This window comes from Symphalangus syndactylus, chromosome 4, assembly GCF_028878055.3.
Source record: "Symphalangus syndactylus isolate Jambi chromosome 4, NHGRI_mSymSyn1-v2.1_pri, whole genome shotgun sequence".
NCBI classification, from domain to species: Eukaryota; Metazoa; Chordata; class Mammalia; order Primates; family Hylobatidae; genus Symphalangus; species Symphalangus syndactylus.
The window spans coordinates 84836655-84863771 of NC_072426.2; the positions used below are offsets into that span (position 1 = coordinate 84836655).

At 47.2% G+C, this 27117-nt stretch overlaps 1 protein-coding gene across 6 annotated transcripts in view; it reads right to left on the minus strand.

The window, feature by feature from the left end:
* Nucleotides 1-27117, minus strand: part of WDFY4 (WDFY family member 4) — a 300852-nt gene that overhangs the window by 268373 nt on the left and 5362 nt on the right. For all 6 annotated transcript variants that reach the window (XM_055275366.2, XM_055275372.2, XM_063638069.1 and 3 more), the window contains exons 2-3: nt 10292-10542; nt 176-290 (exon numbers count right to left, since the gene is read on the minus strand). In XM_055275366.2, coding sequence (XP_055131341.1) covers nt 176-290; nt 10292-10525 — 349 coding nt within the window. In that variant the 5' untranslated portion in view covers nt 10526-10542. The remainder of the gene's footprint in view (nt 1-175; nt 291-10291; nt 10543-27117) is intronic.

A 27117-nucleotide genomic window follows, 5' to 3' on the forward strand; every position in this document is an offset into this window, starting at 1 on the left:
CTCCTGCATTTCCCTTGGTCCCCATGGCACTCAGTGGCAGAGTGGGGCCCACTTCTTTTTGGCAGGCAACACTGTAGCTCCATGCGAAAGCAGAGAGGGGCCAGAGAGGCCTGGGAGGGCGTGCAGGGCTGCACTGCTCTCCGTAGAGGGTCTGCCAGCACCTCTGTGCTCTTACCCGCAGGCTTCCCCACAAGGGCCTTCTGGAGTTGCTGGGCAAGCTGGTCAGACACATCTTCAGCCAACCTCTGGAGACTGGGAAAGCAGATGATCCCCACAGAGTGTTCCCAGGCCTGAAGCAACAGAAGGGACTTGGTCAGAGATAGCAATGCCACAAGCAGGGCATGAGCACCGTCCATCATGCCACCCTTCACCGGCCAAAGCTGACAGCTCGACTTCCTTTCCCAGGTGCATGCAAAAGGCCACCACGTCACCCACCCTCACAGCCTCAACCACCATCCCTACACCAATGCCTTCAGATTCTCTAACTGTCCAGACATCCCCCTGAACACGAACCCCTAAGACATCAAACACATAGAGCCCAGTCCACCGCCTTCCCCACAGCCTGCTGCATCTGGTGTCAGTGGATGGCCCTGCCAAGCACCCGCTGCCCCCATAGGAGCACCAGGAGTGCGTCTCCAGGTTTCTCCCTTCCTCAGCCCTCACCCAGCCCCCCTGTTGCTCCTCAAATGCAGTTTCAAATCCTGTACAGACATCCCAATTTTAGACATTCGATTCTTTCGTTTAGATAAATTCCAAAAAGTGGGATTGCAAGTTAAAGAGTGTGCTTTTATTTTCCAGCGCTTTGGTACATATTACTAACTCGGCTTCCAGACAAAGTTGACCAGATGAGACTCTCCAGGCCTCCCGTGAGCGGACAGGTTTCTCCACACTCTCAGCAACACTGAGCATCGCTGTGCTCTCTCATCCTTAATGAAAAACTTCAGAAGCGAAAAAATATCTCATCTCAATGGCAGCCTTTTGATTCCTAGGGTGGATAACCTCTTTTCATGTTTCTTGATTGCCTGTTTCTATTCTTACCCTATTACTTTATTAGGGATTTTACTATTATTTATTTAAAAGAGCTTTTTGGATATAAAAAATGTTAGATGGGCCATAATATAACTGCAGTTATTTTGAGTTTGTCATTTTGTCTTTTAATTTGTTATTGTTTGGTTTTGCTATACAGAAATCTGAAATTCTTATGAAATGAAATTTCTCAATCTATTCTTAAATTTTCTGGCTTTAGTTCCAGGCTTAAAAAATTATTCTCCAGTCCAAGTTGTTGTTTTTAATCTCCTCTTTTTCAATTTCCTTAAAATTCTTTCTTATCTGCCCCTTCTGTATTTCTATCCCACCTGATCACCTTTTTCTGCAGACTTTTCCCCTTATTATTTAGGATACTATTTAGTAGAAGTCATGGGTTTTAAAATTCTGTTTGGAATACCAGACTTATTTCAGAATTTCCTCCCTATTTCTGTAGCAGCCCTATTCGTAAGTCTGCTTTTCATCCAAGTCTTTGGGCAGATGGCCTTTTCTCTTTGTTCTACTGTGTTGTGGAACTGGCTAAGTAGGACTGGCTAAGTTTCCTAGTCCTGCAATGAGAAGGGCTCGTTCCAGACCAATGGTCAGAGTGGAGGGACTGCCCTAGGTCCAGGACTTGAGTTCTTGAGAGATTTCCTGTGCCTGGTTCCCACCAGGAAGGTCAGCTGCTGTGCACATTCCGGGCATCCGTGGCCTCCATGGAAGGCAGTTTTGCTGCCCTGCTTCCACTCAGCACCACCCACCGTCCACTTTCACTTAAGCTCCTTGCTCAAAGACCTGAATGAGTTCTTTTTTAACCTGAGCTCTTCCATCTAGGAAGGATAAGGAGGGCTTCAAAATCCAAGAGGAAAATCATTTTTAATGTGTGTCTTGCTGTGGCATTATGTTTGTTAAAAAAAAAAAAAAAACCTTTAAAAATCTTCCCTTTATTAAAAGATACTATAAACAAAGTGAAAAGGCAAGCCACAAATTGGGAGAAAATATTCACAATGCATGCCACTGACAGAGGATTAGTATCAAGACCCCTAAAAACAGATAAGACAAACAACCTGCTTTTTTAAGAAACAACAGAATAGACAACTGAAAAAAACAGGTCATTTATGTAAGATGAAATAAATAACAAATTATTAATGATCCATAAAGTGCACATCGAAACCTCAATATTTTATACGTTTTGGGTTGGCAAATATGAAATACCTGACGATACCAAAGGTAGGAGAACGGGAAGGATCACAGGAACCCCCATGTGCTACTGACAGAGTATCAGTTGGAAGAACCCTTTGAAGAAGGGTTTAACCTGATCCAATAAAGTTACAGGGGCACACACTCTACCACCTGGCAATTTCACTCCTAGGTATATTCTCTAAAGAAATGCTGGCACATGTACTGGACAGGAAATATTTGTGTGGCATTATTTGTGGCTGTGAAAAGCTGGGGGAAAAATACTGAACATGCATTGATAAGACAATGAATAATTTGTGGTATATTTATATAATAGGATACTATATAGTACTGAAAAAGAAATAGAGCTAGATGCGTCAACATGGATGAATCCCAGAAACAGAATGTTGAGTGAAAAGAGCAAGTTGTAAAAGTATATTATAGTATTAGTCTATAAAAACCTGTAAGACTAGATTGCATGTTACTGATGGCTGTATATGTAGCTAATAGAAGTGAACATCCATCCAGGGAATGAGGCACCCCAAATTCAAGAGAGAGAACCCCATTGGAGGAAAAGGGAGGGGAATGAGCTATAGGATGTGTACACAGGGAGCTTAGTTTATCTGAAATGTTTTATTTATTATATACTGGTTTGTGAGTACTCATGTGTTTTGAGCAAAATTTTGTTTGGATCTGAATTTTTTTCTACCCTATAAATAGACTTGGTTGGCATTTGCTTATGTAAATTTTTTTAAAGTAGCGGGTTAGAACTTTGCTAAAACAACCAAAATGCTAGATTACTGTTAAACACTGTTGAACATAGCAGACCTCCAACACATATTTGATAAGTGAATGAAACCAATATGAAACCCACGATAAACAGTAACAATGACTAAATGTTTTGGGCCTTGGTGCCATGCCAAACACTTACGGTATGCATTACGCTTCCATGCATTAGCTCCACTAATCCTCACAACAAGCCTTTGAGGTTTGTACTATTACTGTGCCCACTTTATAGAAACTGAGGCTTAGCCAGAGAAATCAGTTAAGCGGCAGAGTCAAGGTTTGAATTACTTCACACACACGTGCACATACCCAAAGTAGCATTCGCACATCTACAAAACTTATGGCTGCCACCTGCAAGCCAGCTGCCACTCAGACATGTTAATCCCTGGAGAGAAAAAGCTCGTCCTTTTGGCTTGGAATTTCTGTGGCAAGATGATTTCCCTCCCTAGAAATGAGAACTCTGCTACGACGTATTTCTAACAAATCCCTGCAACTCCTCCCTGCACTGACAAACCCCTCAAAGACCAATTTGCAGGCAGTTGACTCAGAAGCATCTATATTGTCTCTGGAGCAGTGGGACTTCAGGAGGCACTCCACAATAAAGCAAATTGGGCCACTGCGAGCTGAACAGTAATTGTACTCTGAGCCAGATCTCCCAAGGCCCAGACTCCTTCCTGGGACCTCGATGGGCACTTCTGGAAGCTGCGTTAACTCTTTCAGGCCACCAGGGTGCTGTTTGATGCACAGAGCCAATCATTTACTGAATGGTACCATGGGGACCCCAAAGAGTTAAGGCAGCTTCCAAAAGGCCCTAATTTTTTCCCAAACTGGGACTTACATGCTGGGAGAATATTGCTCAATATTTTAAAAAACTTTTATTTGCTAACATTATCTAAGCTGCACCATCATGCCTCATGGCTGTCCCTTCACATGGAAGAAAGAGAAAGAAAATGATGCTCTGGTCTCCAAAGGAAAATAAAGAATGGCAAAGCTCTAGGGGAGATGAGAGGAAAAACCCAGCTTTTGAATGACAAAGAGAACATGGTAGGTATTCCAGCATGAACAAAATGTCATTATTACTCCATTACTGCAGAGTTTGGCAGGTTTGTCTTTAAGTGAGCTCAAAACATTTCTGAGACTTTGCATGAAGTTTCCCTGCAAGTGTGATGCAGTGGACCCTCTCCTCTGTTAAAAAAAAAGTGGTGCATCAAAACTTTGCTAAAAAGTGTTATTTCTCCAAGATGGGAATAAACCATGTGGCAGGTTCCACTCCAAGATGGGGTAGAGTCAGGAGTGGACAAAGAGGAGTGTTTACTCTTACTCTCCCCTCTGGACACCACACTTAAAAATAATTGTTGGTGGCCGGGCACGGTGGCTCACGCCTGTAATCCCAGCACTTTGGGAGGCCGAGGCGGGTGGATCATGAGGTCAGGAGACTGAGATCATCCTGGCTAACACGGTGAAACCCCGTCTCTACTAAAAATACAAAAAAAAAAAAAAATTAGCTGGGAGTGGTGGCGGGTGCCTGTAGTCCCAGCTACTCGGGAGGCTGAGGCAGGAGAATGGTGTGAGCCTGGCAGGCGGAGCTTGCAGTGAGCCGAGATCAGGCCACTGAACTCCAGCCTGGGAGACAGAGCAAGACTCTGTCTCAAAAAATAAAAAAAAAATTGTTAGTCATCTTTGCTATTTTATTTAATGGTGTTTATCTTTCTTCAATTATCAGTTAGATCCACACTTGGTTTTTACAAGAATGATCAATCATACTCAACATCATAAACTCTGCATCATTGGCTGAGTAGTCAGCCTAGGAATGTGCACATATGCACACACACAAACACCAAAATACACTCACCTCTAAATACAATTAAGTTAGTGTTCATTTCAATCCCTTCATACTAGGAAATGGATGTATTCCTTCTTATGTTACCCACTTTTCCAGTTACCAGTTGTGCATGACAAACCACCCCTAAATTCAGTGGCTTAAAATAAAAGCAATTGTTTATTTTGCTCATGGATCTGCAATGTGGGCAGGGCTCAGCAGGGACACCTTTTCTGTCCTCCATTCTGCTAGGGCAGTTAATGGGAGCTAAGAGATCCACTTCCAGGATTGTGGGTGTGCTCACAGGGCTGGCAAGATGGTGCTGGCAGTCAGCAGCAAGTGCAGCCTCAAGGTCAGGGCCTTGGATCCTCTCCACACAGGTGTTCACTCAGAACTACTCGGGCTTCCTTACAACATGGCAGCTAGACTCTAGGAGTGAGTATGCCAAGTGAGAGGCAGAAGAAGCTGTGAGCCTCTTGAGGCCTATGCCTGGAAATGTCTCTTCTGCCCTGTTCCATTAGCCCAGTCGATACAAATCCATCTAGATTCAAGGGGAAGGGATAAAGATCCCACCTCTTGAAGGGAGGAGTGTGAGCCCCTTCACAGCATCTCTAATCTACCACATCCACATATTTCCCTTTTCTCCAATGTGGTCCCACCTCCCAAGTTGTCTATCTCAGACATTGATAGGTTTTGCATTAATTGCTGAGGATTCTCTATTTTACTTTCTGCTTTCTCTCAAAGTCCATATTCTATGAATAAACCTCAGTGGCTACTTCTGTAGCTCTAGATTTCCTTATTTCTATTATTACAGGATATCTCTGTGCAAAATGAGGACCTCAAGTGCTTTTCTTCCCCCAAAACCAGCACCTTCCCATGATTGCTAGAAGAACACCTTCTTCCTTTGGTGTGAGATCATATGATGGGAAAGGTTCTGAAAAGACCAAACCCCAAGGCTCTTGGCAGGAAAAGAACAACAACCTATTGAGTTTTTCTTAAAAACACTACTCTGCACACCACAGAAGTCATTGGCTCTGTGTTGCTTCCGTGTGATGAAATAAAACTTCCTCCTTATCTGCAACATCCTAGAGTCAGCAATCTAAACATGCTTTGTGTGGGGGTGACATTGTTTTTGAGCCCAAGGGAAAGGTAAGGTCTTAGCCACGCAAAGCCATTGTCCAGTGAGTCATGAAATAAGGAAAGACAAACCAGATCTGCCCTATCCTAGGAACCCCAGCACTGAGCAAGGACATCCAGTGGTTAATAATGCAGACCTACAGCAGACTGCCCTAGTGACGTTCTGCTCCCAGCTGACAATTGAGTGACTTTGGCCAAATTATGCAACATCCCTAAACCTCTCTTTCCTCATTTATAACTGGGATAAAAATACTACCTACATCACAGCGTTATTGTGAGGACATGTAAACACTGAACAGAATGTCTGGCTAGCTAGTTAGAACCTGTAGGATATTACCTAGCCATCATCAGTGAAAGCAACTGCTCACCTAGGCATCAGGGTGCCTGAGTTTAAGTCTTGGCTCTGCCCCTTGCTAGTGTTGGAACCTAGGGCATCATTTCATCTCTTAGTCTCATTTCTAATATACAGGTTGGTTAGCACAGGTCAAAGAAGGAATAGGGTGATATTAAAAAGAAATAAAAGAAAAGGGGGAAAGGCTAGGTTGGAAGGATCTGACCCTAGATCAGGACTGAAACATCCTTCAACTTGCCCAGGCTGAGAACTCTTTGACCTAACAAGAGGAGTAAGGTTCCCTAGGTGAGGAGGCAGCCTGCTGTTCTGGGTGAGAATCCCATTTCTCACTCTTCCCCTCAGGGCAGCTCCCTTTTTGGGTTCCAGTTTGTTGAGATTCCATTAGGCTCTTCCTTATTACCTAGAAAATAGCCAAAATGTTGAGTGGGTTAGCACCCCTGCAGCCACTCTTCAACTCAAGAGGCAGTGGGGCTGGGATTCACTGTACCACAAACCAAGCTCACCTTTGTACTTGCCTAGCAGTTACTGCAGATTCAAGTATAAACAAAGACAAGGATGGGGAAAGTTCAGTGCTCTGTGTTTGGAGGAGTCAGATATGGGAGAAAACCAAACAGGCTAGCGGGAAGTTCTTCTTTGGGAAGAAGATGCCAAAGAAGTAGCTCTGAGGGAGTCTGATGCACAAGACAATGCCCATTGTCAAATCTCAAGACTCACAAGGTTGAAGCTACCAGGTGACAGCAACTTAGGAGAGGCACACACAGCTGTCAACCTGATTCACCCAGCCCCAGCTACAACATAGATCACCCCTTCCATGCAGAGTCTGACCAACAAAGAGGCTGGGGGTCAGTCAGACAAGACCCCACACCCCAGGGACATGGCCTTTCCGAGCAGAAGTGACAATTCAAAATCCCTTGTGTGCATTGCTTTGGAACAAAGAATATTCCAAATAATCTTAATTAATTTTCTTTGGGCCCAAAATGAAGAGAGTCAGGTACAGAGTTGAGCTTCATCACACATGGGAGTTTGGGACTCTTTTGCTTGTACTCAGGAGTCTCAGATCCCAGGCAGGGTATGATTTCCATGACAACCAATACATGCATAAGGCTTTGATGTTAACAGCCACATTCCAGGAGAAGTGGCATAACATTTTAGGTTCTGTTATTTCCAAGGGAGAACTTCATGGAAAACCTTAAAGAACACTGCTTTGTGGTTATAAAATTCAGAACAGAGTGATTGCAAGCTTATCTCCTTACACAAGGGCCTATATTCCAGTAAATGTTCTCAGGCTTCATCTCAGGTTAGATTTGATCTACACTATACCTGAGAAAAATCTCCCATCTCCCCCACCTTTCTTTCCACCACCAACTCTTAATTAAGAAGGCTGAGCACTCTGGCTCTGGCATGGTTTTATTAGTCAGAACGTAATAGAAACAATGTTTCGTAGGCATGTAGGACTTAATAAAATAATATCAATATTATGAAAATTACGAGGAGCCTATAATATTCTGCCTCTACAGGGTTTGCCAGAGGTGGACTCCAGGGATCCAGAGTAGCAGATTGTGTCAGCAGTTTGGGGAATCGTGGTGACAGGAATCTCAAAGGCTTCGGTCCATGTGCAGTAAGTACCCTGGAGGCTGGTGGAAAAGTAATGTCTACTTTCCATGAGCTGTGAACTTTATAATCATTGTCTTATCTTACCCTCATGGTTTCTCATCGAAATGCTATTAATTTTACTTTGTGGATAACTGAGGTTCAGCAATAGTTGGTAACTTGCTCAACAGCACACAACTAATAAATAAGTGATGCAGGACTTGAGCCTTGATCTGTTTGACTCAAAAGCCCACATGTTCAACAACAGGGTCATTATGCCTCCAATTATCAGGACAGGGTTTGCGAAACAAAGACCAGTATCAAGGTTCACTTATAATGGTAACACTTAAATATGGAGTCACAAGCTCACATACCTGTACGGTGACATAACATTCATTAGTAATATGGATTGGGTGAAAGATGTTGGAGTGAGTTCCAAGGTTAGCTGGGGAACCCCATAACCCTTCCCATACAACTGTCAGTATTAGATCTACCAAAATTCTCAAGATAAATTAGAAATCTGATTTTCATATGAAAACTTTCCATTTTGAAAAAAAATGGCCACTAGTTCATTCTGAACCCCTGCAGGCCAAATGAAACACACAGTGTGCTATTATATGCCCTCTGCTCTGGGCCACACTCACCATGAGGGTGGTGTGTCACCTCTGTCTTCTTCACTCCTATAGCCCAGGCCTTAGAACAGAGTATAGGAGCTTAATAAATATTGATACAACAAACAAATGAATTCTCAAATAAACAACAGGGAGGTGAAGAAGAATCAAGTCCTGGCTCTTGGGTGCAGAGTCCTTTCATCAGAGCCCGGGCTGCCCATGCAGGTGGGAAAGGTGTCACCGAGAACCAGCAGCTCAGTAATGGCTGAACTCATCCCCATCGCCAGTGACTTGCACTGGGGGCTGGGGACTGCTCGCATTGTCCCTTCCATAAGGCAAAGTTGATCTGGGAACTGGGGTAAGACTGTCCCACCTCCCAGAATCTGGGGTTGTCAGGGCAGGCAGGGCTAGGGCTGAGAAACTTCAGCTGTCTTTCCTAATCTAGCCCTAGTTATGCAGTCTGTGAAATGAGATGAATGGGACTACAAGTCCAAAACATGGAGGAAAATGATGAATTAATGGACAGTGAGTTACTTGCCAACTTTTTAATGCTAAGTATGGAATGCATCCTATAAATGTGTTCCCAAGAAGATTCTAAGTCATCTTTGGAAACCCGTAAGTATTTCTGATGAGTAAATTAGAGGAAATATATTCACAAAGGCATTTACCAATGAAAACATGCCAAAGTCTCCATCTGCCATAGTCTACTTTCAAACGTGAAAGGCAGCTCTTGTTCTCTCTGCTTTGAATATTTTGTAGGTATACGCTTTTCAAAAATAACCCCAAATTCATAGTCAAGTAAACACTAAGCCCTCATAAAAAGTGCTTTCAATGCTACAACTAGACTTCAACTATAAGGCAGGCCTCACTGGCAGGAGTATTGCTCCCAGACAACAAAGGCAATCCCTTGCAGCCAAGCTGTCACCAGTTGCCACTAGCTAGAGTGCAGACCCAGTAGATGCCCTTGTTTCCCTAGTGGAGCTGTGACCGGGATGTGAGTGAAGCTCTGGTGCTTTCCACTGATTTTACCTCACTTTGCATTATTGTTACAACTTGATGCAAGATATTCTGGCTCTTCCAGGTGTTGGTGCTGGCATCCCTGGGGTGCGAGGTTGCCAGCCACCTGTGTGACTCTTGTGTCAGGACATACCGTCCTCTCCTCCCTCCCAAAGAAACTGGTCTTACTTCTAGCTCCCAAACTGGGTTTGTGGTTGAACAATGTAATATTTTTTAACTAAAGAGACAGTATTACTCAGAAGCTAACTGTCTGTCCTTTCTATGTCCCTCCCCACCCTAGAAATGAGCCTTGCTTGTCATCTTGGCATGACACTCTTGCTAGGGTCTCCCCAAAATTCATATAGTGACATTTTAATCTCTAAGGTAATGGTGTCAGGAGGTAGGGCCTTTGGAAAACAATTTGGCTCTGCCGTTATCAATGGGATTAGTGCCCTTATAAAAGAAGCCTGAGAGAGGCCCCTCACCCCTTCCACCACATAAGGCCATGGCAAGAAGGCACCTTCTATGAGCCAGAAAGTAAACTCTTACCAGACACTTAATGTGCCTTAATGTTGGACTTCCCAAGCTCCAAACTATAAGAAATAAAAGTCTGTTGCGTCTAAGCTACCCAGTTTGTGGCATTTTGTTATAGTGGCCCTAGCAGGCTAAGACAACTCTCCCCTGAGCAACCAGAGTCCACTTGTGATGACATTAAAACCACCAACTTCACTATGCAATCATCCCAGAAGTGTCCCAGAGCACCTATCACCTTACAGTTTCAAAAATAAGAACACTAACCTTTAGGAATAGAGGGAGAAGACTCAACAGGCTCTTCTGACGCTCAGTGGGGCTCTCGTGAGTCAACTGCTGATATTCCAGAAACTTCCTTTCCAGCATGTCCCAGAGAGCTGTGGGGCTGGGGCACTGCCCTCCATGTGGGACATCAGGCTGCACAGCAGCACGCTGCCCTTCATTTTTGGAACCTGGATCTTCATTTCTGTCTTCAGCCTTTGAAAGATCTTCTGCCTCCATGCCGTGGCAAAGCAGATCTGAATTCAGAACAAAAGGAAGTGAACACTCCTGTCACATCACTTCCTGATGATTCTGGCTATGGATAAGGTACTGTACTCACTCAGCCCAGTTTCTATTGAAGATGGTTCCCCTAAGAATCTGAAACAGACTAAAATAAGGAAGGCTTTTTAAAAGGGATTCAGATTTAGATGTGGTTAATACAAGTTCACAATCTAGTGTGTGCCCAGCACTGAGGGATCTTATACACAAGACTCAGACAGACTCTCTTACAGCCACACAGACAGATGGGTGCTCTTATTCTCTCTAGATAAGTAAGGAAACTGGGCCAAAGGCATACAGGTAGCTAGACATCAAGTTGAAATGCAAACTTTCACACTAAAGCCTGTTTTTTTTTGGGGGGGAGTTGTTTGTTTTTTCACTTGTTGCTGCTTCTCTTTTAAAAGGCTGCATACGTAAAAGAGATGTAAATAGTTTACTGGTATTTGTAGAGGCACATAATTCTATATCTAGAACTTCCTTCTATGATGGGTCTGTAAGGATAAATTCCTCATTCTAAGCATTATTTGGTTTATACTTGATGTTTTTAGAGTATTTTGTTCTCAAAATGACCCTTTAAGTCCCCAAGCTTACAGCAGCTCATCTCTAAGTGCGTACAGGAGCAGTGTTTGCCAGTTGGGAACCTCAAGTCAGTAGACACGAGAACAAAAACTTATGTGATGAAAACAGCCAAGGGCCAATTCACCAATAAGTGGCCTCCCAAAGGTACACACCTTCAAAAGTTGTCGGTCAATTGTGACTTACGCCATAACATAGGATAGTTTATTGTTTGTTTGTCTGGAGTTCAGTAAACTCTAAGAAGGGACCAAAATGTTCAGGCTCCCTGAATAAGTGCCCTCACCAAACTCAACATTACCACGTAGGAAGCCATCCGGGTGCCCAGCAGGCATTCAATAATCACAAAATAATGACCAGAGGGACATACAGAAGTGGGTCCCCAGTGTTTTTCTCTTGGCTACAGCAGTGGTGGGCTTACACATGCTTTATTTTTAGCCCAAACACACATTCCTTGAAGGCTAGAATGGGGTTTAGCCACATGTCACCGGCAAGGCTAACCAGCCCCTCTCTGAAACATTCTCACTCTTTATGTGCAGAACCCAGCCTGCTCCCAGCTTCTCTTCGAGCACACAGACTGCTTACTCTCTGACTTTATTTTCAGAAATCATTTTCTTATTACAAAAGCCGTGTCAGTTCATTGTCAAAAACCAGGACGAAACAAAAAATCAGGAAGAACATAATGCTTGCCCATACCCGGAAAACATGACTGCTGACATTCCAGTTTCTATCTATGAATATATAGTTTAGTAAGAACATGATCTTAATATTGTTGAAGCAAACTTTATTTATACTTTTGCTTTTGTTGGGCACTGGGATGGGGTTTTGTGGGAGATTAAGTAGTTTCTTTTGGGGGGCTAACTCTAAGGGGAAGGTGGTGTATGGAGTTGCTCACATCCCTTAGCCTTTTCCCTGATCTGGGCGGGCTCCTCTCTGGCTGTGTTCGTTTATTCCTTTATCACCAGGACCTCCATTCTCCATTCGCATTCCCCGTGTCCCTACTCCACCCACACTCCCGCTTGGTGAGTATGAGTCCACCAGCATGGAACTTACAGAGTATGACACACAGCACCTGACTTCCATCCACATGCACTTAAGTTCGCGAATGCTCTTCTGCATCTTTTCTGCTCTTACTCTTTCACCCAGCATTATGTCTTCAGACTCTACCATGTGGCTCTATGTTTGTCAAGTTCATTTCCTCTAACTGCTGCCTTGTGTTCCAAAGTGGGCATCACATGCCTATTTTACTTGTTGGCTTTCTCATTGATAGATGGCTGGATTAGCCACAACATCCAGTCCTGCACACAGGGCTGGGGTGGACATTCCTACGTGGGTCCCTTCACTGGGCTCTCATGACTGACTCTGGGTATGAAGGCAGGGGCAGCAGAACTAAGTCAGGGGAGTATGCCTGCTCAGATCAACTAAGTTCCACCAACTAAGATGCCTCCAGAAAGCTGGCACCAGGCCATCTCCCCCACAGCATCTGAAGCCTCCTCAGTGACCTCATTACCACCCTGCTTGGCATCACCCAGCTTTCCAGTGTTTGCAATCTGATTGAAGGAAAGAGACCTTGCATTGCCATTTTAATTTGCATTTCTCTAAGTTACTAATGAGTATAAGCATCCCTTTACATGCCTGTTAGCCTTTTAGCATTTCTCCTCTGTGAATTAACTATTCATAACCTTTGCTTATTTTTTCCTTGCTTGTTGTTCTCTTGCTGCTTTGTAAGAGTATATTCTAGAAGCTGGTCCTTTGTTTGTTTTAAAAATTGCAGATATTTTCTCTCAATCCATTTTTTAATAAATTAGTCCATAACTTTCTTTGTAGTCAAAACAGCACATCATGAATATTTTCCACGTCATTTAAGATCCTCAACGCCTTCATTCTTAATGGCTACTTGGTGGCCGTAGAGTAATGTTGCTTGTTTATTGAATAAGCCCTTACACTTAGGCACTTAAATGATACCCAATTATTCAGTACTATAAAAAAATACTGTAATGTCAATCCTCACGTCTAAGTCTTTTTTATATATTCATGATAAAGTAACAAATCCTAATCCATTCCTGAATTTCTAAAAGGAAATAGTTGGATCTAAAGGTAGATAAATTTTCCAGCCTCTTGATCCATATTTCCAAACGGCTGCTCCTGAAACACCAAACCTATCAAGGGACAGACAGTCCTTCTACATAAGTGTACAAGAGCTCGAGCTTCCCTATGTGTAATCTTTTTTTATTACCATTTTTTTTAACCCTGATGATTTGACAGGTAAAATAAAATAAAAAGCAAGTGCATCTCTGTTGTTTCTCACTGTGCATTTGCTGCAGAGTGAGGAGCTAAGTGTGTTTCCATCTGAGGCTCGGTCTCCTGCAGGGCTCCCTGCAGCTGGTGTTCTGCAGTCAGACCCCAGTGAGTTCTCATTTCATGGGTTCTTTGTGACGAGGTCTCAGCTATTCCCATGGCTCTAATTACCCCTGAGAGCCACATATCCACTAAACGTTAGCTCTCTGAAGGCAAGGATATTGTGTCTATAGCAGGGGCTGGCACAGAGTACATTCTCAATAAAATGTTATTGAATAAATCAATGAAAGTATCAATGAATCCATGAATGAATTAACCTATGTGCTGATGGCACCCAAATCAATCTCTCTCTCTGTAGCCTAGACCCCTCTTTGGAACAAGTTCATTTTTCCCACTCCGACATTTCTACTAGGATTTCCCCAGGACTCTGAAAGCCACTGTGTCCAACCAAACTGCCATCCCTAGCACCAATAGAGCCACCCCAAGCCACAATAACAGCGAGCTTAGTGTTGTCTCTACCATATAAAGTTCACTTTGTGGCCACACCTGCAGGCTCTACTAACTGGCTCTATCAGTAAACTGTGTCTGGGGACCTGCTAACATGCCCCGTCTTCAGGACCAGCAAGCAGCAAGTCAAGTGAGCATCGGGTCAGAATATGAAACTGCGATGGGAGGGGACTTAGCTGGAGATCAGAGGAAGGATCAGAAACCACCCAGCTCTCCTCTGAAGTGCAGAAGCCACGTTTGCTGAAGTGAAACACTTGACTCACCTTCACTTGAATCGACAGAGATTTTTGATAAACAAGAATTTCTAACAAATGCGGACCCCTGAAATTGCGTGGCAGCAGCATCTGACTCAAATGCTAAGCTGCAGCTGCCCCACCTCCTGCTCATCTGCTGATTGTGCCACAGCTGCTCCAGTTTTATTTGAAAAGAGAAGGAAACGGAGTAGCCTTGCAGGCCATGTGAAGAATAGCAAGAAAAAACCACTCTAATCCGTCTCATTCTCAAGAAGTGCCCCACCTGCAAGCCAGCAGCCTCTTCTTATCCAGAGTGAAAAGGGACCCATCGGGACTTAGGGTCACTGTGAGAGTCCCAGGCGAGGCCAGGGTGAGAGTAGGGCAGTGAAGGAGGCACTCGCCTCCGCACAAGATTTGAGGAGGTGCCAAAAACGATAATTTAATGCAACACTTTTAGAGATCAAAGTTAATGCCTAGAAATCCATGATGAACAAAATATCAAAATTTTAAATAAAAACAGGATCCAAACCTGTGCTTCCCAACCATGCCCCCACTTCACTGTCCACTGTGGGAACTTGAGCTCAGGGCATTTTTCACAAAAATCAACCTGTTAAACAGACACCACGTCTGGGCCTTGGTTCCTGGGGATTCTACTCTCAGACGTGTTTGGCTCCCAGCACAGACTCTGGGGCCACACTGCTGGGTGGGGTTCGAACACAATGGGCTTAGACCAAGTGGCAAGACCCATCCCTGCCTCAACGTCCTCATTTGTAAAGTGGGTATGACAACAGGTCCTCTCACAGGGCCCCTCTAGCATTAGTCAGTTTGGCACAGGTCACTGTTAGGATTGGGGGAATGCATATTTACTGGCACCTACTTAGTGCAGGCATTTACATGCATCTTTTCATGTAATCCTCCTAATATCCAGTGACAGCAAAGCTAGCAGCTTTTGTCCACAGCTGGTACTGAGGTGGGAGCATAGAGGTGACTTGGCCAGGGTCCCTTTGCCAGTTGGTGGCTGGAGCAGAAGCCTCCAGGTCTGTGGACAGCCCAGGCTTTGCTGCCCAGCATACCCCCAGCAGTGCACACAGGCAGCTGGGCTCACACTGTGACTGCTTGGGGCCGAGGATGGGGAGAGGGGCTTGGCAAACTACTATACCTGGTCACACAGGCTTGGGGAAGACTTGCTACCCTGGAAAGGTTCTTGGACAGGTGGGCTTTTAGGGGAAGGGTTCAGGGAAATGTGGCCTTGGCAGGGCAAGATGCCAGGAGGCTGCAGGGAGTCCCAGAGCCTCCAGGAAAAGACAAGACCACTCCTCCTTGCTGGCCGTGCTGTGTTCCAGCTTGGATGGGCATTCCGGCCCTCCACATCCCTGACCAGCCAGGTTGGAAGCTCCGCTCTCCTGAGGCAGAAACTTGCCTTCTCACACAGCCACGAGGCAGAGGGGGCAGTGGGGCCAGGATGGGGGTAACAGGCAGGGGTCCAGGTCTAACTTGGCCCCTGTGGTGTCTTAACTGAGTCACTTCCCCTCTCTGGGACTCGGCTTCTCCTCATCCACATGGTCCTGGTGATACCAGTCCTTCTCTGCCCTTCATGCATGAACAATGGGAAGAGGTCCAGCATAGTGAGGCACTGAAGGGCTGCAGGGGCCTCCACAGGGTCCCAGAGTCTTTGGGTTGTGTGTATGGGATGAGGTCTCCCCTTCCTCTGTGCCATGTGCAGGGAACCAGATGGTGAGCCTGCAGGGACCCGAGAGGGAGGGATTCCCTGTGACCTCAGCAGCACCAGTGCTGGGAGTGGCCATGCATACCCCCAGGTCTCTGGGTCACTGTCCATCCTTACCCTGCATCCCACCCACCCTGCAGGGATAAATAGCATCATCAGAGCTCGCTCTGCAATGTAACAACCCACACCAGGCATTCTGCGCACAGCTGCCCCAGTGAAGGGTAACATCTGGAGCATGAAGCAACTGCTAGGTTGCTGATATTTGGGCTGCTAAGTAAACATTTTGATGACTGTTTTCATCCCTGGCTTTCTATTGAGTGATTTGCAGAGTTGGGAGTCTCAGAATGTGAGATGTGATCTAGCAGCCCTTGGAGCTAAGATGCCAAGAAGCTGTTCCCGGGAAAAGCTGCCCTGGAGCAAGAAGACATGTGGAATGACCTGAAGGGGTAGCTTGGGACTCAATGCCTTCTGCAGAAAAGCTGGGGCCTGCAGACAAAGAGTTGCTTTGAAAAAATTAAAGATTAAAATTCTTTCCCCATTTCTTGTCAGCCTCTGCAACTATTCTCATTTCCAGATTATAAACTCCAGGTGCAGAAACTGCCTGTTTGCCATCTCTGTAATGGGCCATGGCCCTCAGGCCTTGGAGCTGGGGAAGCCTCTAAACCAGATGATACAGAATAGAATAGTGGCTTCGCATGCATGGCCGTAAATGATCTGTTTTCCCCTCCATGCAAAAGCCAGTGCCTCACTGCATGTCAGCCGATCCAAACACTCTTGCCCCTGTTTTCAGCAGAGTCTTGGCCTAAATCTGGAGTGCTCCAAAATAAATAAATAAATAAATAAATAAATAAATAAATAAATAGCAAAGCCATGCTTGTTCCTAAAACACGTTCAGGGTGGTGCTAGTCCTTGCTTCCCTCTTCCCCACGGTTTCACATCAACAAGGAGACATTACAATCTAAAACCAAATTAAAAGGGGGAGAGAGACAGAGGTGATGTACTATGAAAAGTGTTCACATCTACTTGCACAGCTGACACTGTCAGAAATACTGAGTACGAACAACAGCATCATCATTAGGAAAATGATGATTAAAACAAGATGCCAGGACACACCAATTAGTATGTCTTCAATAAGCAAACAAAACTTGACGATGGCAAGGGTGCAGAGCAACCACCACTCTCACCCTTGCTGGTGGGAATGCAAACATGGCACTGCCACTTTGGAACGAAGTTTGGCAGTTTCTGGGAAAGTTAAACATACTCCCAGGAATTCTGCCCCTAGCTATTCATCCTAGAGAAATGAAAACTTATGCTCCTACAAAAACCTATACATGAATGTTTCTAGAAGCTCTATTCATCACTGCCAAAACCTGGAAAAAACATAAATGCCCCTCACAGAATGAATGAATAAACAAACTCGGGTCAATCCACACAGCAGAATCCTTCTCCACAGTACAAAGGAACACACGGCTGACACCCATAGCACCCTGGATGCATCCCAAAGGCCTGTCGGCTGACAGGAGCCAACCCCAAAAAGCCTACTGTCATATTCCATTAGATGACATTTTGGAAAAGGCAAAATTGTTAAGAACAGAAAATAAGATCAGTGGTTGCCACGGACAGGGGATAAGGGGATGACTACAAAGGCAGGACGGAATTTTACGGGGGATAGAAATGTTCTGTAACTTGAAAGTGGTCAAGGAGGAGTGTGTGGGCTTTGGAGTCAGCTGCACAGAACTTGCTATTTAGTAGCAGTTCTGAGCTATGGAGCTGCTCTGAGGCTCTTTTCAGCAGCCATCAAATACCACTAGTACTTGCTGCCTCATGGTGTGTTGCTGTGAAGATAAAGAGAGATGATACAGAGATGAAAATGCAGAGCCACTGTGAAGTAAGCTCTCAGGAGAAGGAGTTACTTGGTGGTGGTCACAAGACTGTCTACATTTGTCCAAAGTGTGCACTAAAAAAAGTAAATTATTTTTATGTAAATTATATTTCAATAAACCTGACTTTAAGAAAACATGTACCGAGGGTGAAAGAGAACTAATGGAACAGACAGAGGCAGGGATTTTAGTCCCTTGGCTTCAGCAGTCAAAGTCATAGAGCCAGAAAGGAGAATGGTGGTTCCCAGGGACTGGGGAGAGGGGTGCATGGGGAGGTAGTGTTTAATGGGCACAAAGTTTCAGTTTTGCAAGATGAAAAGGTAATGAAGCTGGATAATGCTGATGGTTGTACAACATCGTGAATGTACTCAATGCCACTGAACTATACACTTAAAAGTGGTTACTACGGTGAATTTTATGTTATGTTATTTATAGATTGTGGTATGTACTACAATTATAAATTTATAAATAAAATCAATAGATAAATAGATAAAAGATAAAGGAAGAGGAAATAATTCATCCGGTTTAATGACCAGGATAAAATCATAACGATAATAGCATCTATTGAGTGCTAGCTCCGCACTAGGCTCCCTGCCAAGGGCTTTGCCCGCCTAACCTGATTTAATTCTCCCAAAAGCCCATGGCACAGGAACTGTCATGACCCCACACACTCCCACCCCCAGGTGGAGACCAGATGGAGGCACGGTGCGTTTGCGCAGCATACCTGGGCGTGCTCACGCAGCTGGTGTTCTCAGGAGTGAGAATTCCCTTCTGGGCCAAGGCTTCAGTAAACATTTGCCACACAGTGGCATTGTGTTGGAGGTATTATGGGAAGCCAATTACAGAAGCTCTGTGTTCCACACCTTGGTTAGTTACGGGCAGGGAGGAACACTATTGTAAACAAAGGGGACACAGATGAGACCCAGTGACAAGATCAGAGAAATCAGGAGATAGAAGTAGCTTGGAGGACATAAGATCCTGAGAATTTGCAGAAACTGGACAAGAGCATTGGAGCTCCTGCAGGATGTGGTAAAGGGCCCCCAAAGCACAGTCTGTATAACGTACAAAGCAAAGGAGGGAAGTGTAGGTGAGGGGACTCGTGTCAGTGGAATGACAGCCTCCAGGCTTTCCTGTGGGCCCCTGGGGAAAGAGCTGATTGAAGGTCCAGTGCTCTAAGACTCCCTTTGGGATGCTTCGCCTGCTGATGGCCAGACTTGGGGTGGTGCTGGGAGGTGAACCTTCAGCCTAAAACCTGCCCTCCTGGAGAAACTGCTCTGAAAGCAGTGGTTCTAAAACTTCAGCATGCATCAGCATCACCTGAACAGATTGTTGAAACCAGATTTCTGGACCCCAGCCCCAGAGTTTACAATTCAGTAAGTCTGGGGTGGGTCTCAGGAATCTGTACCTCTAAAGAGTTCCCAGGAGGTGCAGAGGCAGCTGGTTCAGGAACCACACCTAGAGGACCACCACCTGAGGAGAAGCCTTGGAGAGGGACTTTGGAAGCAGAAGAATCCTATCATCTAGATTTTACCTAGCATTACTGCAAGCCCTGATCACCCTCACCCTCAGCCCAGACAGTGGACCAAGAGGACAAAAACAAAAAGAGCAGTGTGAGAGGCTAAGGTGTCTCAGGCAAAGCTGGAGTTTAGCCTTGTTGGGGGCTTAGTGTGTGGCAGGCCAGCTGCACTCTTGCACTGTTCAGCCTGCATGATGACTCCAAGACGTGGACATTAGGGATACCATTTTCAGATGAGGAAACTGAGGCTGAGAGCAGGAGCCTGCAGCTCACTGAGGTCCAGATCTGTCTGCCTCCAAAACCTCTCCACCACTCTCCCTCTGAGGTTGTCTAGCTCCTCCAAAACAGAAGCCCCTCCTCTCCCCACTCTCCACTGTGGGAAAGTGCTTGCCCACATCGGTGTTGTATTAACTGACAGCAGGACCTCTGGTGTGTACACCTGTGGGGTGTGAAGGGGACAGGAGGGACACTGGATGTTACAATAGGTCCCTGTGCCTCTGCACCTGCTGGCTCCAAAGTCAGATGCCAGGTGAGCTTGGAAACAGAGCAGCCATCGCCCACCCAGGCCACTCACCAGACCACCTTGGAGGCCGGGTTCCCCAACATTGTGACTTACTTCTAAGTGGGTGCCATGTGTAAGTGTTGGCTACAAGGTCTAAGGTGATTGCAACATGTTCCCAGGTGAGGCCAGGGGCCGGGGGCCAGGGAGACATGGGAGGCTAAGACCCCCAGAACTCTGTGATGCCCAGAGATGTGGGTGGTTCATAGAACATCACAAAGCAGGTCAGGAAGGGAACTGGGAGCCCCTGCTAGGTCTCTACTGCTTCATGGCAGAGCCTGCTGTCCAGAGCCCCGACATTATCTCCTAGGTTACCTGTGAGCTGGGTGAGACCTGAGTGTTCCAGGCCCACCTCAAGTAGCTCCGTGTATCTAGGAGTGGGCCTATTAGCCTGGGCTGTGTGACAACCTCTGGCCTTGACTCGCTGGTAAGCACCACCACCACCCTGAACCTAGTCCCTCTGGCCAGCCTGACCCCTCCTGAGCTCAAAGGCCAGGCCAACCCAGAGCAGCATCACACAGATCAGATTCAAATCCCAGCTCCACCTCTTCCTAACCTGTAACCTTAGTGACTCAGGCTCCCTCAACCTCAATGTCTCCAGCTGTAAAATGCGAACAATATCGTCCTTGCAACATTGCAGAAATAATTAAGCAAGCCAACATATGTGCGAAGGTGTCCAGTACACACTAGATGCCCACAGAGTGCCCACTGCATGGCCTCTTCTGCATTCTGCACCTTGCTGCCTCAAAGCTCTTAAAATCTGCACTTCCCTGGGGAGCCTGAGCCCCACACGGCCTTTGTAAGTGTGCTCTGGGGCCTCCATCCATCTTTGGGGTTCAGCCCCGAGGTCTGAGTCAGCTGCCCCAGTCCCAGCCTAGACCCTTCTTTTTGCCTTCATCATCTCCCCCTGGGCTGGCCGCTGAGTCTGTCCAATCTCAGATCTCCTCACAAGGAGCTGGTTTGTTGGACGTCAGGACAGGGCCATAGAGACGTGGGCCTGAGCATGGCCAGACAGGGCTTCACATGAGGATTTGGCCACGGTGAGGATGCAATGTGGAGACAAGAGCAGGAGGGCTGCCTCCGAGACCAAGTCTGTGTTGGGGAATGCCACATCAGGGCCAGGTGGAGTCAGGGGCAGCCTTGCAGACAGCAGGTGGGAGAGCAAGGAGTGCGCCACTCGGGAGGTTCCCTGTGGGCCCTGCATGGCCAGCGCCTCCTCAAGGGAGTGCCAGGAGCAGGCGCAACTGCTGGACTCACGGATAACTCCAGCAATCACCTCGGTGCTGCCCTAGGCATCACCAGTTAGTGAGTGTCCCCACTTCTTACCTGGGCCAAGGGCTGAGTGTGCCTGCAGGCAGAGAATGGCAGGGCCCAGGGCCCTACACCTGCTTCAAAGGATTCACGAGGAGACTGAGGCAATGCAGGTGTTTTCCAGAAGTTCGGAGGATCCCCTGAAGAGTAAGATGGAGACTCCCATTGGAAGGAACTAGGCAGGTCAGCAAACCTTCCATGGCTCTCAAAACTTCCTCTTTCTGATTCCAGTCCTCACTGGGCTCCTGGCCAGCACACACCTCTGTGGTTTTTGCAACAGCAACGGAATACAGGAACTCACAGTGTCCTGCGGAAGGGGCTGGTTCTGTATCTCGGTATGTGTACCTACTTCCACATTGCCAAAAATGGCCAGGGAGCAGTTCCCCTGGCTGGACCCCTACAGTTTGGCTATGGTCGAGCTATCATGATGGGGACAAAGACCTGAGCTGGAGACAGCACAGGTTACAAGAAGCCCCAGTCCCTGTGGAAAGGTGGTGAGCCTCTCTAACCTGGGAGCCAATCGGGGCTCGATCTCCACTGAAATGTAAGAAAACGTTCCCTTAGGTAAGAAAGGCCATGGAAGAGTGACCATCTACTAACAGAGACATCAAAGTTCTCTACTCTTAGAAAACCTGTAAGGTAGGCATTACTATTCCCACTGTACAGATGGGTAAAGCAAGACTCAGAAAACAAGTAATTTATCTGAAATCAAACAGCTGACAAGCATCAGAATCAAGGTCAAACCCAGGTCGCTTCTTCCAGCACTCAAGGTTGGCTTCAGGCAGTGGTCAGTGGTGGTGGAATATGCCATGGGGGCACCTCAGATACTAGCTGAAGCCTGCAGTGTTGCAGGGAGTCCCTGGCTGGACTTGCATAGTTGTTGCTGACCCCCAGCCATAGGAGATCTAAGCCAGAGCTGCTGTCTGCCCGCAGCTCACACAACAAGCTGGGAGGCCCAAAACAAGACTCTGTGGTTGCAGTGTTGCCCCAGAGAAAAGCAGATCCCTGGGAGCCTCAAGGATAAGGGTTCATTAGCCTTGGACAACATGGACACTCCTTGGCCAGCATTCCCTCCACAGATACCAGCACACTCAGTGTCAGTCACTTGTCCTCCAGGCAAAGCCACTGGGACTACTGCTCTACTGGGCGTGTTCCATGTAGTGGGTCTCTGGATTATTAAACATGCAAGGAGCAGGATCACCCTCTGTCTACACCCTGGACTTCAAAGCTCAGGGGGAGCAGGGGGCCAGCAAGGAAGCAGATGCAGTGGGACAGTCATTGGGCAGGGTGGTGGCTGTGGGGCAAGAGGAGGCTTGTGGCGCAGCCTGGGGAGGGTGGAGAAGTCTGGGAGGGCTTCTTAGAACATATGGTGCCGGTGGTGGACACTGAAGAGTGAGGATGGACCCTGGCAGTAAGTGGACAGGCACCCCGGGCAGCGTGAGTGAGTGTCTGGTAAACGGCACAGATGTCCAAGAAAAAGTAGGGACAGGGGCTCAGGGGTTGAGTGAGTGCATGGTGAGAGGGCCCTGCAGAGAGCCCAGAGTGGCAAGCTGATGGACACGGACATGGTACTTGTCTCACGGAGCAGTCCTGGGAATCACTGTGGGGCTCTCAGCAGAGAGTGACAGGAGCAGCTGGCAGCTGCCCGTCGCTGCTGATTCTGCCACCAGGAGCTCACAGCCTCCTGGGAGAGGAGACAGGGAAAGGGATGCTCTAATACATGGGAGTGAAGGAGGCTAGGGGGTGGTGGAAGAGGTGTCACAGAAGCAGGGGCTTTGGAGAGGGAGTCTGAGGAAAGTAGAAATAAGCTACCCAATGGGCAGGTTAGAGAGGAGGGAGAAACAAAGCCACAGGAGAGGCCGGGCTTAACTAGACCCGGCTTTGTTCAACTGGGAGGGATGTGAGCAGGAACAGGGCAGAAAGCTTGGCCAGGGACTCCATTAGGAATGTCTCCAGACTCTGAGCAGCCCGTGTCTGATTCCTCACTCTCCAAACTCCCAGAGAAGGAAAATCACAGGGGAACTTCGCAGGATACTTTATATCTCACGTGCTAAGGTAAGAAAGATTTTGACACATTTCCAGGCGACTTGGTTTGGTCACACAATCATCCCATTTAGCTTATTAAATTTCAAGAATAATTTGGTCAGAATAAACACACAAAAATCACAAGTGAAGCTTTGAAACATATCTGGAAGTATGCATGCCTGGCTCCTCAGGAATTAAAGATCTCTTAGTTCTCTGGAATCATCAAAGCACAAAAAAGTGAGGGCACAAACCACCTAAATCACAGATAGAGTGACTCATTTTCTTGAGTTCCCTGTCCTCTCCTCTGCCAGGCCAACCTGGACCCAGAAAGCTCTGCTTTTAGGTTAAAGAGAAAAAGAGACACTTTCAGATACAACTTGGCTCCTGATGCTTTTCACCTAAGAGAAGAGCAAAGAAATATACTGCTAGCCACTGTAAGTGGGGGCTTGGGCCTCCAAGCTGAGTCTCTTTGCCTTTCTGTGACTCAGTTTCCCACCTGTAACATGAAGCATTTAGAATAGATGCTCCTTAAGGATCTGTCTGCCAGTGAAGTTCTGCTGTTCAAATTAGCCCAGGTTCACAAGCTTCAGATTTCTCCTCTCAGAGCTGAATATTTGTTTAACCAGAATGAGTCTCCCACAAGCTGGCCGACCTCTTAATGTACCAGGAATAATTTTCTTAACTATTCTATGTGTCGAAGGAGGTGGGAAGATGGCATCTGAATAGAACAGAAAGGGGTCAAGGGGCCTGAGAACGCCACTTGCGTGGGTGACACAGGTCCTCTGGGCCTGCCCTCTGTGAGGCTGGTAGCCCAGGGTGGGCCCGGCACCAACCCCTCTGCTTGCTCATCTGTCCCCTGGCTGCACCATGGCAAGTCTCTGCCTCCAGGCTCCCCTCCACCTCCCACCCACCCCACACTGTCAGACTTTACAGCACAACGCCAGCATGTCCCTCCCCTGAGCAAACGTCCTCCACAGCGCCCATGTTCTCTGGGAACCTTCCCAAGCTTGTGGCCCTGATGATAGGACCCAACCCCCTCCTTGCCTAATTCCTCCCTGCACCCTCAGTGAGGTTAAGCTGAATGCACTGATCACTCACACCGTAACCCCTCTGCCTTCAGTCAGGCCACCTCCTCTGCCTGGAAAGCTCCTCCTTCAGCACCACAGTCCAAATCTGCCACCTTCCAGACACAGCTCATGGCTGCCCCCTCAACACAAGAAGCAACCCTGCCCCTCTCCACTTCCAAACTGCTCCCACTATTGGGCCATCCTGCCATTAGAAGGCAGCCATCACCAGCAGGCGACAGCCCCTTCCAGTTTTCAAGGCTGCATCAAGATATGATCTCAGTAATTACAGTGGGGCAGTGAGGCAGACAGTGGGCAGCAGGGCTTTGATGGTCCCATGTACAGGAGAAAAGGGAAGCTTAGCAGTGAAAGCCCTTGGCTGGCACAGTCAGGCAGGTCGCACAAAGGTTGGCCTGTATTAATTCCCAAATCAATCATTTTCCGCAGTGCCTACTGCCTATAACAACTGCAGCTCCCATCCCGTTCCTCCCTGTGTCATCGTTATTCATGAATACGCTCTCTTTCTCACTCTTGTATTTCCTCAATTCAAAGTCTCTATCGATTATAAAACGCCACAGTCATTTAATTAAAGCACTTTGGGAGGGAAAATCATCACATTAAATACACACTTCAAAAATGAGATGATTCAGACACTTGCAATTGTGTGAGGAAGGAAGTGTTTCATGGAACAAAGGCAGTTTTCCAGGGCAGTGATTGTGAGGATCCCGCCCACTGGCAGAGGTGTAGACTCACCTGGGGGCACTGTCCCTCCCTTCCATCCCTGTCACTCCGATAGGGTAAAGGTGTCCTGGCCCACAGGCCCACAGGTGTGTGAGGCTAAAAGGAAATACAAGAATCTGTGATCTGACAGCAGGGCAGTGCCCTGGGCTTTTCCCCTTTTGAACATCTGGGCATTTGCCACCCTGATCCGCCTGGCTCTTCGATTATGCTACACACCCCTCGAAGGCTGAGACCACATGGAGCTGCTGTGCATACAATGGACATGCAGGCTTGGTTCCTGGGTGACTTAGGAGCCTGTGCCCTGAGGCTCGCACCCCCCATCCTGGGCTTCATCACGCTTTTAATTGCTACCCTCCTCCATCTCCCAAAGAACAGGCATTCTCAGGGCAGTGACACGGAGGACAAACAGCTGCAGGGGTGCTCGACCCTGCCTCTGTTATAGCATCTGCCACCCTGCAGCCTTCTGCACACAGGGCCACTCTCCCTGGATTCTGTCCACAGTTGCTCAGTGGATTCCTGGCAGCATGTTTCAACATTGCTAATTGCTCACATGATTTGGCCATCCTCCACACAATTTCTTTATGTGTACATACCTTTATCTTTGACTACATTTCTCTTTCTAGTTTGTGCTTATCCTTTTAAAAGCTGATATGAGAGTGCTACTGAGAAATTTTCTTATTATTACATGGAAAACACAAAAATCAACAAATATTTCTCTTTATGCCTACTAATTTTCACATCCAAGTGATGGCAGCAGCAGGCTGCTGCCATCAAGCCAGCCACTGCAGGGAGGGCAAAGGGAGGAGGCAGACAGCCCCCCAACTCCAGCAGCCCGCTACCCTGGGGGCTGCCATGATGGAGCCAGGCTGGGTTGCCAGCCGGCCAGCAGGGGAGCAGCGTGACACGGGAGCAGCATGGTCAGGCAGAGAGGGGGTGCCAATGTGGAGCTAGGGCCAGGCTTCGGGGCCAGGGTGGAAAGTGGGAGTGGTGCCCACTTTGGGGACCCAGCCAGTGGCACAGCCACGGCACCCACCCTGCCAAGGGTGCTGGGCTCCTGGGCCTTGGGAGGAGGCTCTGCCCCAGTGGCTCCTGACAGCCTTGGCAACAGGGGAAGCTCCTGGTGATGTTGCCCCTGTCCCAAATTCTGGCCTGGACCCAGTGAGGATCAGGAGCCCCTGCCTCAGGCTGTGAAGAGGGGAAGGGGTTGAGGGCCACTTGCACTGGCCTTCAGGTGCCCCTTGGCATGAACAGCCAGGGCACCATGGAAGGCAGCAGGGAGCAGACAGGCTCCTGGGTGGAGGGGGCAGGTCCCCAGTAAGGTCCAGACTTCAAGCCAAGGAGGGCCTGAAGGCTAGGGGCTGGGCTACCAGACCCATAAACCAGAGTGGGGACTGGGGCTGGGAAGATTATAGGAGGACCAGCTGCAGAGAAGAGCTACCTTCTCCAGGGCCTCCTCTCTGCTGAGAGCGGCAGACATAGGGACAACCAGCTGCACAGAGGACATACCCTCTCTGCTGAGAGCTGAGTGCTCATCAGGACAACCTGCCTATAGAGAGAAGCTACCCACTGGGTCTCCTGTTAGCTGTTCTAACACTTAATAAAGCTCCTCTTCATCTTGCTCACCCTCCACATGTCTACATCCCTCATTCTTCCTGGATGCAAGACAAGAACTCAGGCAAAGGTGCCACTGGCCACAGAGGTTTCTGGCCAGAAAAAGCAACACCCCAAACATCCCATATCAAGTATATTTTGCTTGTAATTAATGTGAAAATGATTTAATTGCATTAATCATCCATCATATCATAAACATGTTCTACGTTGACCTTTTCCTTAAAGTATCAGACCTAGTGACCATGGAGCATCCTCTTGATGGATCACCCATAATTGACTCTCACTCTGTGATAACTGGATGCTCAGATTGTCTCCACTGCTGTCATGGGCAATGCTGAGGGGAAGGATCCCTGCTGCAATGATTTTGTTTCCTATGAATTCTCAAAAGAAGAATTAATCATTCAGCCGAAAGGGAAGAACAACCGTCATGCTCCTGCCAAATATTCACTATTCCTCTCTAGAAGTGTAGCTTCTTCAGCCCTTTAGTGGTAGTGTGGTCTAATGCAAGT